General features: G+C 38.8%; 1 protein-coding gene across 1 annotated transcript in view; it reads left to right on the forward strand.

Annotated features, from left to right (window-relative positions):
- The window catches only part of LOC108973582 (serine/threonine-protein kinase kin-29), a 17,569-nt gene extending 2,673 nt beyond the window's left edge, over positions 1–14,896 (forward strand). Inside the window, exons 2-7 of the mRNA XM_018940947.1 lie at positions 7,383–7,482; positions 8,014–8,125; positions 9,767–9,923; positions 10,248–10,356; positions 12,016–12,258; positions 13,093–14,896. Coding sequence (XP_018796492.1) covers positions 8,070–8,125; positions 9,767–9,923; positions 10,248–10,356; positions 12,016–12,258; positions 13,093–13,877 — 1,350 coding nt within the window. The 5' untranslated portion in view covers positions 7,383–7,482; positions 8,014–8,069 and the 3' untranslated portion in view covers positions 13,878–14,896. The remainder of the gene's footprint in view (positions 1–7,382; positions 7,483–8,013; positions 8,126–9,766; positions 9,924–10,247; positions 10,357–12,015; positions 12,259–13,092) is intronic.
- The last annotated feature ends 2,466 nt before the right edge of the window (positions 14,897–17,362 follow it).

Below are 17,362 nucleotides of genomic sequence, written 5' to 3' on the forward strand. Positions count from 1 at the left end.
ACAATGTCAGCCTAGAAATCCAACGCAGGATAACTCTTGCCAACAGGTGCTACTTCGGACTGAGTAGGCAATTGAGAAGCAAAGTCCTCTCTCGATAAACAAAAACAAAACTCTATACGTCACTCATATTCGTAATTCCAGTCGAGCTATATCGTGCAGAGGCTTGGACAATGACAACAACGGATGATTCGACGTAGCGAGTTTTCGAGAAAAAACTTCTGCGAAACATTTATGGTTCTTTGCGCGTTGACCACGGCGAATATCGCATTCGATGGAACGATGAGCTGTCCCATTCTTTAGTTAGCATAAATACGAGAAATCCATTGAAAATAATACTATCAGTCAATTCATCTTATGACATATCTAAAGGAATTACAAGTTTTTTTATAGGCCAATAAACCGATTAATATATATGTCGAATACCTCAAAGCCATTTCCTTAATTCCACACCCTTCCAGGGTGGCACATGTGGCTATATTTCGTGGTCGATTGCACAATTCTCATTTATACCGTTACATTTTCAGCCGTTCTTTTGTGTACCTCGCGCAAAAGCTATGTAAGTGTAGATATTTGCTTATAACGCTCACCACCGCAACGGCATGTAATAGATAAAGAGGTCTATGAACCTAATACTTAGACCGTGTTTAAGCTTGAGTATATAGGAAAGTGCGACAAACCAGACAAATAGCGGCACATCGACGGCTTTGAACTTAGACTTGAACGGAGAAACGGTCGAAGACGTCGAACTTGTAAGGCTTTTCCTCACTGAGTACGTGGTTAGGGAGGAAAATTATAAAAAGGGCTTGCAAATGTTTTTGTATTTATTTTTATTGTAGCGAAATCCAATTGCCGTAATTGTCGGCATACGATAAAGCAACAAAAATGCAAAAATAAAACAATATACTAATAAAGAACGTTGAAATAGTGGACCGAAAAATAAAAATAGTTTTGCAAATTATATTATGTGCACGCGCAACGGTAAACGGCTGTGATGTAAAATTAATGATAATACATATACTGATAGATTATTTAGGATCATAGAAAATGTGTCGCTAGCTTTGTTGCTGTACTAACTACTTCTATAGGTTGTTTTCCATGCCTAGCCAGTTACTGCTGAGACCAGACTACAACCTGTTTTAAAATACTAGTTAGCCGGGTACAAAGCAACACAGAAGCAGATATAGATATTAACAAAAAAAGACTACGTCCTAGATTTATTAACACCTTAAAAAATGGTTCGGAAAAATGTACAACAGGTGACAAACCTTTGAACACTTTTAAATCATTATCAGATCTGCTTAGTTGGTATATAGGTAGCGAGATTACAACGAAAAAATTCAAATGACCATCGTTTCTTGGCGGGAACTTTTATCAGAGGCTACTGTTTCCTTTTCATGCGGGCGTTTTTTACGCACAACTCTGGGGAGGAATGGTTCGCCTTCTTGAGCTGCTTGAGCCATATGTAAAATAATCGTTTCTGGTCACTCCCAACTGCATAGCGCTTTAACAACTTCCCTTATTTGCGTTAACTTCGACATATTACCCCATCCTTAAAATCTGATACGGCTGCGTAAGCTGTTGAGCGATTCTCAAAGGTCTGTCAGGATCGGGGAAGAACTCTTCGAACCATTCGATATCAAATGAGGCTTCAGACAAGGCGACCAGTTTTTGAGTGAATGGATGTTGCGGAAGATTTACGGTCCTTTGTGAGTTGGCAATGACGAATACGACAGTCGATGGAGCGATGCGATACACGACGCCATTGACATAGTTAAGCGAATTAAGAGACAAAGGCCACCTGAAAGTAATCGACGTAGTACCCGTCGCGGGAAGTAGAAAAAGAGGAAGACCTTCACTCCGTTACAAAGACCAGGTTGAGAAGGACCTGGCTACGGAATCCCCAATTGGTGCCAAACAGTGAAAACTAGGTAGACCGATCAGTTTGCCCGATAAATTAGTAGCGTTTTGTGGGGAAAGGGGCGACAAAAACTTAATTTCCAGTTCGCGTTTATACAGACAGACGGTTAGACAGACGGTCACGGCTAAATCGACTCAGCCCGGCCCGCTTATCGGTTATTAATTTATTTTGCAAGGATTCAAAATTACAGGAGAAATTGCAATAGTATTTCCTTTCGACCATTTCAACAACTTGAGTGCGCCCCGTTACCGCACATTAGACACATTCATGCATGCATTTAACATGGCTATTACGTCAGTCGAACAGTCATGACCCGCAGGCGTTAAGCCAAAGCTACGAAATTACAACAACAATGGAAACGAAAATGCATAGAAACAGTAATAAAGCACTCTGTCAAGTTGCCTTGGTAATGAAAGCTGAGCGCTGAAGTGTAAGAACTTTGGTCGAAGCACAAACTCAACAGGGTGGGGTTGTTGGTTGTTACCAGGCGACCACTCGGCACGCAATCACTGAGGCGTTTAAATTTAATAATGAAAAAATGTATAATTTCCTCTGATGGATTAATTGTGTACCGTCTTGTGCAAATATTGTTATAACGGTAATGCTCATATGTTTCATCATGTGTACTTAAACAACAATAACAACAATAACCAACACCAAAATTCAAGTACATATTTTGGCATGGTCGCCAGATTGTGCCCCTAACGGATATATATACATATGTGTGTGGAATACGTAAGGGGTCTTTGCTCTTTGCCATATTTGCCTTCGGGCAGAACTGGTTGCCGTAAAAGGTTTATCAACCGCACAAATTCGATGCATGCAAATCGCGATTGAGGCAATTAAAGCAGTAGCAACGGTAAATAGCACAAAGAAAGGTAAAACCGCAGTACCGGATTGGTGAAGTTGGAGCAAGGCAATATGATGATGGTAAGAACATCATGTTGGATAAAACGGGCAACACCGGGCTTTGATCTGGCAATCCTCTGATAAGCTTCGAAAGCTACATATGCTTTACATATTCATGTAAAGAAGCAGCTGCAAAACAAGTAAACACCAACAACAACAACGTTCTTAGCGCTGTGGGTAAATTTGCATAAAGTGAGAGAATGAAACTGTCCGTTCCCCTTGTTCTCTTAAATTTAATACGTGTGCGGCCCAAAAATACAAAAAAGGAAGAGACCTGCTCGTTTCCATTTTCATAGGTTCGAATTTGGCTAAGGGTGCCTTTTTGCAAAGTCATCGAGCGAGCTAAAGGCCAGTATAACAAATCTGATATCGGAGTGATGAACATCTCCCTAAAAGTAACCGCACTTCGGACAAGTGCATTTGTTGCTACCTTGATAGAAAAGAAAAAACACGAAACGCTCACTGCGGCTCTTCAGATACTTCGCCGCATCCACATACATATCCCTAGGAGGTATGCCGTTTTGAGAAGCTATGCCAATGGGTCTTAAATGTAGAATGGCATTTGGTGCCATAATCGGTTTTATACCTAGTCCACTACTGATATTAATAAAAGTAGCTCGTTGAACATAATCTACCTATTAAGTGAGTGTGGTCTTACCGAGCGCCCTCTACCAGACAAATACACCACACAAAGTTATTGGCATAACTACGATTATTCAAACTGAAGCACAACCTTTAGTAAGAATTCCCACAACTTCCCAATAACTCCTTTACATCAATATAAGGCAACTAATTCCTTCCACATTGGTCTTCCACGATAGCTTTCTATACCACCAGCAATATATAATCAGTTCTGTTTTACATGAATTGATAGCTGCAAACTGTCCCTTATGCTTCCCTTATCTTAACGCATAAATGGTATCCAGGATTTTTTCTTTAACTGTGAGAGCAAGCTTATCTGCATAGACTATCACCCGACAGCCTCGTACTCTCCTTCGTAAATGTAATATGTATTAAAGAAATTATAAAATGGGACAGAAAACTCGGAAATAATGAAAGAATGCACCCTTCAAATCTTCTGAATTGTATACACCATTACCAAACACGAGTTCATAGTATTCGCTCGTAGTCAGGAATTTTGCCATGAAATTTCCTGATTTGCCATAGATTTCACAAATACCCTTCCATCTGCAGCATATCATAGCTCGATTGACGTGTCAAGTATTTGACATTTTAAAGTTGCCAACAGCAGAGGGCTGAGAATGATAAGCACAAGCGACATTACAACGACGATTTGACACAGTGCGCACTGGCGACCGGGGCGTATGAGTGATGTGAAATTCATTCGCTTTGGGCTCACGTTCGACACATGTATTACGTTAATATATACTATACATATATATACAATGTACTTCTGATGCAACACCATGTGTGTGTTTATAATACTGATGTGAATTTCACTTAGCAAGCGTAGGTGATAATCAATAATAATTAGATATCGTTAATAAGCAACACATGGCGTTGAAGTCATGATATCTGCATATACACTTTTGCATGTGTATGGGTGCATTCATTTCAATAATAAACGTTCATGTAAGCTCATGGGTATTTAAGGTGCATTAAGTGGCATACTGCTTTGTTACATAAAATTAGCGATTACAAAATGTTTTAGATCAAGGCATAGCAGATATGTATATCGACAAGTAAATTAAATTAGCTGCTAGTTAGAGTTTAAGGCAATCCTTATCAACATTTGGTCTTATAAGTGTATAATTTAAATGAATAATAAGATACTGACAATCCTGATAAGTCACAAGTCACAACTCTCCCTTTGATTCCCGAAGTGAGTACAATAATATAAGCTTAGAATAGCTATTATTATTTAGCTACATTTTATACAAATAACAGTAAACTACAAAACTATGCGTTTCGCTGCTAGTTTTTCTAAAAATCAGCAAAATACGGTTTATTTGTTAGCTGGTCTTTCTAATAACTCTCATTCTTTTTATTGTCTCTAGCTGCTATAGGCTTAAAAGCCTTCCTTCAGTATAGTAAGACAAACTAATTTTCTAAGTAATATGGGGTCAACAAAAAAAACTTATCCCTTATTCTAACAACCAGAAAGAAAAAGATACCTGCTATTGCAAAAAATCCAAAGACTTATGGCAGCACGATATATGTCATCGTTAGGTTAGGTTAGATGGCTGATCAAAGATGCCATAGAAAAGAAGAACTCCTATGTTTGAACTTATACACTAGCAAAACGCTTAGTACCCATTACAATTTTGGACAGGCGCTTAATTTCTATTTCAGTCAGGCATGTCTGAAGATATGTGCTCAGAAGTGTTTGAGTCTTGACCTCCGAAATGCGGGACGGTCAAGAAGGAAGTGTTGAGTCGTTTACACCTCATCTTCTTGTATACAGCTTCTGCAGATGACAGCCTTATTGCGTGAACGCTAATAGGGCAAAGTCATACAACTAAGAAGAGGCTAGCCTTACTGAGGTCAAGGTGATCACAAGATCTCTTGCGATCGATCTGGTTCAGAGGCTAGACCAGCCCTAAACGCTCTGTTAATGAGTTCAGGGCTAGTATCACCGCTCTGCTATCTGAGTGGATGGTCACTTCTCTGAAGGAGATTGCACTCCTGAGCAATACATCCACTGTTGCTTTAACAGCTGGAAAACACTGCACACAGTAAACTCCTTCACTAATCTTCCCCCAAGCTATGACCTATCCGTAAAGAAGCAAACTGCCCCTCTCATCCAACGGCTTCTTTACACCCACAACTTCCTCGCCGATATAGGGACAGAGAAGGAGACGTCAGAGGTCGGTCCATGATCCAAGTGATCCAGTATGAAGCCAAAGTAAAGTGAGTGGGAATTTCCGAGTGTTCAGACACATTATTTTTTAGGAACCCATTTTTTCTGAGTCTGATAGCAACGTTCACAGCCATACGCACTCTGACGATGTCTGCAGGCAATATGTGCAAGATGGCTTTAAGTGCCATGGTTGCAGTAGACCTTAGTGCACCACACATGCTGATGAGCCCAGCTCATTGAACGTTCTCTGATTTTTTTACTTGTGGTGTTTTCTAGAGCCCTCCACTACATAAAGGATCCACAAAGCATAATGGGCTTGACTATGTCGTAAAGCCAGAAGACCACATTCGGTGCGAGACCTCACCTTTTTTCAATGGTTCCTCTACGGATGTACAAGCAATCGAAACTTTTTTTACTCTCTCTATGATATACGGCTTCCATGGAAGCTTACAATTCAGCAGGAGCCCTAGATATTTCATTATATTCACCGGTTGCAGACGGTTGTCTTATATTTGCGGCACCGGTTGCACCGGGATTTTGTATCTTCTACAACTCAGGTACTCAGGAACTTTCTTTTGACATAGGCAATCGCCCGACAGCCAAGATATTACATTCAGGTCGTTAACGACCAGGATCCATAGAAGAAGAGACAGAACTTAACTCTCTCCGTATTCACAGACTTACTTTCACAATAAGCATGTTGCGCTCCTGATAAATGATCCCTCGGAATGCGCCTCCCTATGTACCAGTCCATCAGTTTCTCGAGAGTTGCTTGTTAAAAAGATTAGAGGCTGATGGGCCTGAAATCCTTGGTCGTAACGTGGGAGCCGCTGACAGCCTTCGGGATGAACGTAGCTCTGACTCGTATCCAGGTCGCCGGGATGTAACTCAGTCTTATGAAGTTCGCATTGATATGTGCCAACCAATTACTTAAGACCTTAACAGCCTACAAGCCTATAAAGATATATTAAAAATGAATCTCGCTCAAAGTCTCCTAAAGTTTCATTATTTTGTAAGTTTTTTCTAGAAATTTCTTTTTCCTATAAACAATTGCCACTTATGCATGGTCAGATGCTTATTTTTTGGTGTTACAAACTTTGTAATAAACTTTATATACAATGTTCTTTACACCTGACTCAACATTATTTCTTTGGACAATCGCTACGTCCAAGTAAAGCTGGTGTTTTTCAAAATATCAATTTTTCACTTTATCAGAAAACTTTGAAGGAAAGAAGTTATTGTGAAAAATTGGTTAATTTGCTATTGTAAAATAAAAAAAATATTAACATATATATTTTAGTTGTGGAAAAAAGGACTTTATTTTGAACCTCTGATCGTGTTCATGAAACAGCGACATCTTTGTCAATTTTGCTCCCATTGACAGTAAATAGGCACAACATTTATATAAAAAAATTTTAAATCTTGCTCTTTCCTTAAAACGTAATTTTCCATGAATTAAAAATATTTTCACAGATTATATTGTAGAAAAAAGAATATAATTTTAGAAGTTTAGTTCCTAAAGAAATATCCTTTAGACAATTAGGAACCGCAAGGGACCAGCGTTGTAATTAAGTGAGTCAGCCACAATTTATTTTTGTGGAAATTTATACGACTATTAGCATTATAGAGTAGTGTCCACCAAACTATTGAAACGGGAAATAAATATTTGTAAATAAATTCTTTATAAAATTTCATCATAACATTAATTCAATTTTATTTTATTTTAACTCTCAGGTAACCATAGGCCGGCGCATCGGTCTTTACAGATTTTGCGGCGATATTGGACGTGGCAACTTTTCCAAAGTCAAATTAGCTGTACACCAACTAACACGCGGTAAGCGCTCGAGGTTTTGATAATGATATAGTGGCCTTTTTGCAAGCGAGTATGCAAAGAACGTAAAACTCTAATAAAAACAACATTAAGTGATTTTACAAAAATGTTTACATCTATTTCCTATTTCCAAAGATCATTGAAGTCAATTATTAATGAGTATTCTTTTGTCGCTCGCTTTAAAAAAAGACATGATGCAAAAAGAAGAATTATGAGCTTGTCTTACAACAAAACCACCTAAAAGTAAAAAATGCAGACTTCACAAAGTTCACCAAACATTTCTAACGTTGCATGTTTCGAAGCTTCACTATGTTCCACAAAAAATGCTCATAGACTTGTCCTCCTCACTCAAATCACATATCCATTAAGTCGAGTACCATTCATGTAAATGCCAAAGCCCGCACAATCATTTGTTGTTCAAGGCTCAGCCGAGAAAAAGCTGACTCACTTCTGACTTTGTGTGTCTTTCCACTCTTTTATTCTTATTCACTGTGATTGCCATTTTTATTTCCTTTTTTTGTTTTTGTTTTGCAGACAAAGTGGCTATCAAAGTAGTTGACCGTGGTGGCTTGGATGCGAAAGCGTTGCGTATGCTCTCCAGTGAAATAGCAACGCTCGAATGCGTACATCATCCCAATATTTTAAGGTAAGAAGGCGAAGCGGGCGGAAAATGATAGGGTACTGTGAAAAAAGGGGTAAAGAGACTATATGAAACACATGCCAATTGGTGTGTATTTTTACTCGCACACTCTGTCAAATAAGTAACTTGTCTTTTGCGCCCACGTCATGAAATATATTTATGGTAATGGAGTGGAAAACGAAATATGGCACAGATAGCGACAAAAATTATTATGTCGCAGAATACTTTAAAGTGGTCGACATTTAGTTCTAGCGAATTCGATAAAAAAAACTCCAGGATCTGCAAAGACTTCTCAGAGCCGTTCGATACTAAGCGAGATTTTAGACAAGGGAACTCCTTATCGTGAGACATACTCAATCTGCAGCTGGAAAGTAATTCGAGCTGCAGAGCTTAGAGCTAAGGTACAGTTTTCTACGAGAGTGTATAACTGCTGGGGTATACAGAAGGCATCCATATCATTGGCCATAACAACCGCGACGTTAATTCTGCTTAATCCAGGTTGAACAAAGGAGCGAAACAAATGGGACTTCGGACTGACTAAGCTATTAAAAAAAAATTCTCTCCCGACGAACAAAACCCAAACTCTACAATTCCCTCATTATTCCCGTCTTGCTATATGGTGCGGAGGCATGGACAATGATCCTCTAGGCTTCTTAGTATTCGGGACAAGAGTTTTGTGGAAGATTTAACGTCCTGGCAACTTCGAGTACCGCAGTCGATGGAACGATGAGCTGTACGAGATATACGGCGACATTGACAGCGAATGAAGAGGCTGAGGCTGCGACAACTAGATCATGTTGTTCAAGTGGATGACAACACTCCGGCTCTGAGGGTGTTCGACGCAGTACCCGCCGGTAGTAGCAGAGAAAGAGGCTTAGTTGGAGAACAACCTGGCTGCGCTTGGTATCTCGCATGGTGTCCAAAAGTGGAAAGAAGAAACGACTGGCGCGCTATTGTTAATTCGGCTAAGAGCGCATAACTGATGTCTCAATAGTAGAGCAGATGCAGAAGTTGCTTTTCAAATAATTCAGTCAAGATTTCGGCAATCAATGCGATATTCTTAAAAAATTGTATGAAGATGTTGCTTTCAATGGGCATAGAGCATGACGCATTGCCATCGAGAGCTATTGCACTGTTCCAATAATCTTTGCCAAAGAAAGAAACGAATTAAAAACAGGTTTTTGGAGATAAAGGCTCTAGTCCTACAATTCATACATTTTTTTAGTCAGTCGACCCTGACCTCAGTCAACTGTTTCACAAAAACAAAAACCGTTACTTATTTGACAGAATTTGTTTGAAAACAATCTCTTCTTATATGAGAGTGTGTGTACGCCTATATGGTACAGAAACATTTATATATGAATATATTACGGCTCCCTAGCCTTTGCAAGTTACAGCATCCAATGCATCGGTCTTGAAGAAAAATCGAGTAAAATGAAAAATAACAACGTAACGCGCAGTGGCATAAAAATCTGACGTTGACTCTGCCACTTTGCTGTTTCCTCCCGCTTTTTCATCCTATTGCGCTGCTCTGCACCGCACCAGCCTTTATATACATATACATACATATGTATAGTGCAAACAAGTACTTGTTGTATAAGTTTAAATTTTTTTATATATTTTTTTTCGCTTTTATCTTTGACGCAGACTTTTCGAAGTGGTGGAGACTTTGGGACGTGTATATCTTGTCACCGAGTGGATACGCGGCGGCGAGCTCTACAATCACATCACCCAGGGTGGCCCGCTGCGGGAGATACACGCTGCGCCCTTGTTCAAGCAGCTGTTGTTAGCCGTAAAACACATGGTAAGCAGCTGGCAATTATATTTTACTTTATGTTCTGTACAGGCAATCGTAGTAGTCTGCCAGAAAGCAGTCAGCTAGCGACGACCAGCCGGCGGCAATACGAAAGGACACACTGAGTGGAGCACTCGGCCTGCCATGTGACGGTGTTAGCGACCAGTTGTCCATTGAATTGCGATTTGTGTTTTCTGTCACTGTACTTATTGCCCAGTTTACCTTCAAGGCTTCCCCCTCTGCTGTTCACTCACAAACATTTTGTATTTATTTTTGTTTTTGTATGTTTCGCGCTGCTTCCGTCTACGCCTGGCGTTTGGTGATAAATTACAGCACAGCTTGGGCTTTGTGCATCGCGATATTAAGGCTGAAAATGTGCTACTGCTATCAGAGGATCGCTTGAAGCTGGCTGATTTCGGTTTTAGCACACAACTTATCAATGGTGAGTGACAATGGTGTGCTGGTGGTATATATGCGTTTGTTTGTATGTAAGTGTAAAGAATTACAATTTCTTCCCAACAAAGTTGCTTTCAATAACGAGGGCTTATTTGTGTGTAAACAGTGCCAATGGATGGCCAATGCGAGAAATATTTCAGTTATTAAAATACTTCATAAAGCTTTGTTGTTGCAAATAATTTATGTACCTGGACCTCGGTTTATTTGGTTTAAGTTATGAGCAAATGAAATATTCAGAACATTATTAAAATTTTTTAAGATAAATTGCGGAGTCGGTTGAAAGCTCAGCACTTAAAATAACTTTGAAGTATGTGTTTTAAAAACGCAGTGTTATAGCTTGATGCTAGGTATATTAATCCGCAATGTGATAAAGTCTGCAGATTCTTAATGAGTTAAGTATCCCTGAAGCAGTAGAGCAGTTGCACTGTGATACATTGGTTATTTTACCCCCCTGTTCAAGCTTCTACAGTCATGAACATCTCTGATATTTGAAAGGGTTTTCAAGAAGACAAGTGATCGTCGCAGCTGGCTCTTCAATCACTTTTTGTAGCATTTGAGGCCGTATGTCAGAAATAATGCGCAGAATATTATCTTCCAAGATGCCAAGCTTAAATGCATAATCGAGCATTACTGCATAGACAAACAACTTCAAGTAACGCCCCATCAAACAGTCTTAAGTCGCACGACCTTGTAGACCACGACATACGCCGACTGGAGGTAATGCGCTCATCAAATTCCTTTTAATATATTGATTATTTCGTTGGTGATATGACATGTAGCGCCATCTTGTTGGACCTAAAGACTAGCCTTACCATGAGGTTATATTGATTCGTTTAAACTTCATTTTCTTTTCCATTTATTGGGAACGAAGTGCCCACAGTTGGAATCCTAACCAGTTTCAATGAGTTTATTTTGAACCACCTTTTGCATCACTTTCAGTTGAACAATTCTATTCGTTATCTACCATTTTTGTTTCTTCATCTTTTGCTCACTTATTTGAATAAAGTTGTCCTTAACACTATCCATTTGCTTGCCCTTGTCATCAGCTTGTCAGGACATCAGTTCAAAACTACGTTTGGGGCAAAGTATAGTAGAAAGAACGGAGTTACAACTTACAGCTCAGCCAAGCATCACTAGCAAAATTCATCACAACTACATCACAGAGACGTGTGAAGGACTGATTTGGGTCTTCCTCAATTGATGCACTAGCAATAGCAATATTCTCGACACAGCGGGCACTTCTTTGTCCCACTGACACATGAACTGAACATTTTGTTCTGGACCTGTGAACTCAAATCTTTGCTCTAAATGCTCAATTCTTTATTTGACAGGACGATTATGATGACCATAATTTGGACGTAGTGCTCGTAAAGTTGAGGCTACTGACTCTGAATTTCAGTAGCAAATTTTAATAATTTCGACTCGGAGTTGGAAAATAAAATGGCAAGCCTTACGGAAGGAAATGTCAAAAGAGCGGGAAAACATATGGCGTCGTTTACTGTCCCTATCCGTCTACTTTTGTAACGCTTCTTTTGAAAACCTGAAAGAAGGATAATGAGTTTATATTTGTCTCTCTCTATTTCTATAAATATTTGTGAGTATTTGATTTTTCTAATTCTTTTATTTTCCAACCTCACACGTGTAGGTGCCAATCAGAAGCTGGACACATTTTGTGGTTCGCCCCCGTATGCTGCTCCTGAACTGTTCTCCGATGATCACTATGTCGGCGCGCCGGTGGATGTTTGGGCGCTTGGTATTTTGCTTTATTTTATGGTTGTCGGTAATATGCCATTTCGGGCGCCCACCATACCGGGCCTGAAAGCGGCGATATTGAAAGGAGACTACCTGCTGCCCGGACAATTGAGTTTACCATGCATAAGACTTATCCGTAAGTATCTGTTAATGGTGCAAATAAAGTTAATTTGTAAAAAGTATGTTGAATTGTGTCCATATTCGATTCGACAAGTATGTAGTTACATTGCATGCATCTCATAGATCGATATTAATAAGTTTAAGCTTGCATGATAACCTAATTTCTTTTTGCGCTCCCTTCTGTCACAATGAAGCACAAATATATACTAGTAGACCGTTCGATGCTATTGAGATGGTGTGATCTCCTTGATCTTGCATCTAAAGACTCTTTAAAAGTTTTCGGCTCCATGTCGTAGAACCACCAGTTTACTAAAGAGTGTATAATCCAGTTAAATAGTTTCTTCTTGTGCCTATAGTGACCATTGTAAAATGCCAGAAGTAGCCAGAATTTGTGTCTCAGCAGATCGATTACGCTTTTAAACCTAGTGAAGTTGTACATACCGATTAACAACTTTTCCTGTAGTTGCCAACAATTTGCTCATACTGTCTTTACGAAGCAACTCCTTTACGGTAAGTGGCCCAACTGCAATGCAGGATTTCGGTACTACCATCCTGAATGCAAGTGCAGAGCGGGTATGTTCTTCAATCATTTTTTTCCCAGCTACCTTTTTGTGACCCATCACCCAGATGAGGTGTACTGGATTGCGAACTCATAAGCGTAAGCATAACGCTAAGCTGAGATCGCTTTGACTGCTTGGGCCGCTTGACTACCAGAGTTCAAGATGACTTCTAGTGCTGCCGTCGGGCACGTACTTCTGATAAATTTTAGTCCTTTGGCTTATCCGTTCATTTATTATAAATGTAATATTTTTAATGTTTGATAAACATATTTTTATTACTCTACTTTCAGAACGCATTCTCATCCACATCCCCGCACGTCGTCCCACCATTGACGATATGCTCACCAGTCAATTCGTTTGCTATCCAAAACTCAGCGCCGAACTCATGCAATATGAGATCAATTTACGAACGAAGCCCGTCAAGCGCTCCGGTTTCTGGGTGCGCTCAAAGTCACGACGCCTGCGCAAATCGTATTCATTGCGCGAACGCTACATGGAGGTAACCAATAAGCCGCCTATTAATATGAATGCACGCAAAAATGACGGTGTATTCGTCGATAATTTTTTACATCCGATCGAAATCAATCGTGATCTGCCCAACGAACTGTCGAAAGAACCATCAAAGCCAAACACGCCAAAACGTTCTTTCTTCTGCGGCACGCTAAAGAAGAAAGTTAGCCCAATGGAATTGGAGAAGGAACGGCATTTGGCTAATGGTAACAGTTGTGAGAATCGTCAATGGAATGCAGATGTAGTCATCGATTGTCCGCTTTTCAAAAACTACGATGCTGAAACGGGAGATTTTATCATGCTGCCAACGGATACCGATGACTTGACATTAGTGAAACCGCTAGAATATGAGGCGCGTCAGCTGCTTGACGAGCTGGGCGTCAACTCTGCAATGTTGCGTGCCTCCATACAAAATGGTCCACGTAGCGATATAATCGGCACTTACCGAATTATTGTGAATCGTCTGCAAAAGCAGTCGTGGTTGGCGCGAAAGCATGTCGAGCTGGCGCTACAAGAGATGCCAAAGATGGAGAAGAAAATGGAACGCTCATGCTGCATACTTTAAGGTGTACAATATTCATGCGTTTACTGCTTTCTCTCTCTCTCTCACTTCCACTACACAAAAACACTACTTGTGCTACTCACAAACTTCCATAAACTCCTTGTCTCTCTCATTTCCTCTCAAACTCTATCTCTCTCTCGCTCTCTCTGCGTATCAGCGCATTTGGCTCTGCCTATTCTTCTGTCTAAGTAATAGTAGATATTAATTAGTTGCATCTATATCTGTCCTGTGACGTGTATCTGACACGTGACAAGCGTCAAATGACTGCATGTTTATTGGCATTCATAAATACATACGAAAACGTAGTTGCGTTGAAACTGTGTAAATGTGTAAGTAGTGATTTCAGTCACTGATCTCGGAGATACCTACTCAGTAATCTCATTTCGCAGAAAAAACTGAAGTGAAACGAAGGTATATAATACGTTAGTCGAATTTCATAGCTGTAGTTCTACTATAATAGACACGTAAATATTAGTCAAATTGATAAATAACCGTTAGCTGAATGTACTCGCTCTGTTTGAACAGCAAGAAAGGCGTATGTTCATATAGACTAGTTATACGTTACACTCGAAGGAAGAAACATAAACACATACATATTTATTATTAATAATATTAGACACACACGCGAATGTGTTAAGTTCGTTATATTTTGTAATTTTATAATTTGTAAAAACTTAGTGTTAATTGTCAAAAAACTTGTATTTTGGTTATGAAATGTGACAAGTGAATATTATAAAAAGTAAAAAACCAAATCTAAGAAACTAAAACTTTGGTCCATTCTTAGTCGCAAATTTGTGCCGAAAATTTATAAAGAAACAATAAATATTTATAAATAAATGTAAATCGAAAAAGGCAGCAAGTATTTTGCATATTTGAATTGTCTCCCATGGAGTCATTTACACACCTGTATAAACATTCAACAGAATTTAGTTTCATAAAAAATGCTGTTTATCGATTAATTATGTTCGTTACGACGATTTTGAATGTAATTCAGTCCAATAAATAAATAACGAAAATCTTAAAAAAAATGTTTGAATTAGCATTTTCATTTTTTATTTATTTATAAAAACTCAGGTGTAATCGAACATGTCATACTCATGCAACTTGCCATAATCAAAGCCGAGGAAATATTTAAATACAAAACTTTATTCTAAAGATGTTACAAAATAATTCCACATACTTTGCTAGACAAACTCAATAATGAATTAAAGGGTGATCTTTATTATAATGCGAAAGAACATTCTTTGGCATTTATTTTTTGAATATTATCTCTTTAAAATTTTGGCCGCGACTCAATCGAGCACTTCGACTGGTAATTGGTGAATGACACACGTGATGTTTTACTCTAAGGCCCGCATAGACTTTACATAACCCACAGGAAAAAAGTTTAAGTTAAAGTTTCTTGGTGGCTAATCGACCAGAAACCACACCAAACCGTTGTGTTTTTGGCTGTCACACTTGAATCTCTTTAGGTTGCTCTTCGTCCCAAACGCAGAAATTTTGCTTATATAATACCCATTGAGCTATAAATGGGCTTATGGCTGAACAAAAGTTGGCTTGGAACTTTTCAAGAGCCCATAGAGCGAACCGATGTTGCTTGGAATGGTCAAGGTGCTTCAGTTCTTATACAAGCTGTATTTTGCACGTTTTCAATTTATTAGGTCGACATAAAATGCGCCAAGTCATTCTATACGTTGGTCTGAGTTACTACGAAGTTGGAAAAACTGTGCGAAACACATACTTTACAGAATTTTCACAGCTGCTCCGATATCGGCCATTACGACAAAAGAGTAGGTCTTGGTGAGAAAACGACTTGGGCAAAATTTCAGTCGGGTGTCACAAAACATATAGATGGGACGGTTTGGGATTACAGATCTAAAATCTTCTTTTAAATCAAAATTGTTCAATTAAACAATTCCTAACCCTGGTTTTTTGTAAGTTTTGATAGCGAAAATGAGGTATATCGGTCATTTTCTTTACTCATAAGCACTAAATAAAAAGGTTAGTATCCAAACGTATTGCTAGCTCTATCCAAAAACGTTATTTGATATCAAGAAAAGACCTGCCGGATTAAATTTACTTTGTAAGGACAACAAATATTTTATAAAGATCTATATCTTGAATTAATGGTCCAGTTGGTACGACAGTACAATCGTTTACTATAGAGATGATATGAACAATACATTCAGATGTTATTTTCGTAGAGATATATAGTCAAATAAAAGAGTTTTCGCAAAAGGACTTGATCCAATATCGACGGTTCTGACAAATGAGCAGATTCGTAGGGAGGAAAGGGTAAACGGACATGGCTAAATCGATTCAATTCGTAACGCTGATCAGTTGCTTACATATATGGCACCTCTATTTTATAGGACGTTTTTTTCTTTCGTTTATTCTGTCGAGGGTATAAAATTCAGAATGTTCGATTTAAAACTTCCTGTAATAAAGGGTGCTGAATTCAGTGTGGCACGTTTATGCCGAAAGCGTAGCATGTATCAGAGGAGTTATATATTAGTTTTACAAATTCCGACCAGTCACTGCTCAATGAGCATCTAAAAAGATGTGTGATAGGAATATTCCAGTACTTCTTTTATTTTGGATTGCCAAGCTTTCTAAGGGCTTTGATTGAAATATCTTGGTTGACATAGTAGTTCAGTTGGAAAAGCAGCATTCAAATATAGTATTCACAAGAGATAACGGGTTCAAAAGCTGCCACGTTCCCAAAAAACTTAAATATTTTAATTTATTTACATGATTAGGAACCGAGTCCGAGTTTTTAACAAAAGTCGCGCTAATCAAAAGTAATCTAAAGGGGATTCCCATAATTAGATTTTGAAATTGAATACCAAGGCAGGGTAGAGAAACTGTCAGAACCTTTGGTTTTATACTATGTTAAACAAGGTCATAGTCCATTAATTGAAATAGAAACCACTTATTTTCTATTTATCGCTCCTCCTTAGAAGCGCTTGTCATTACAATTAAACATTCCATACACGTATTCGAATCATATCAACCGAGGAAAATTGGAATGACTGAGCGCAATTTCATATTTGCCGTGGAAGTGTGCCTTATGATGGCACAAATATGACAGACAGCACTTCATCAAAAGGCATAACAGCGCCAGCACTTAAGATACAAAAAAAAAATGCATACTTATGTGAGTGTCCACAGTTCCTCCACAAAATATGTTTACTTAAGTGGGAACAATGAATGTGTAGCTCATTTATACCTGCCACTGAAGTGTTTTGGTGGTGGCAGCAATGAAAAGATAAGCCAAAAAAGGCAAAGCACAGATGACAAAAAAAATGCCGGCCAGTCATGTATATATAATATTGGCACGCAAGATATGTAGAAGGGTCACTGGCAGACGTGAGTTGAATGCCCAACAGTTTGCTCCAAAATGCTGCCTCGAGCAATGAAATCAAATGAAAATGACTACACGTTTACGGAAATCTGCCAAACATCATTAATTTTGAATTTGACTTCCG

The sequence above is a fragment of the Bactrocera latifrons genome, unplaced genomic scaffold (assembly GCF_001853355.1).
Source record: "Bactrocera latifrons isolate USDA-ARS-PBARC rearing strain unplaced genomic scaffold, ASM185335v1 scaffold_49, whole genome shotgun sequence".
Lineage (NCBI taxonomy): Eukaryota > Metazoa > Arthropoda > Insecta > Diptera > Tephritidae > Bactrocera > Bactrocera latifrons.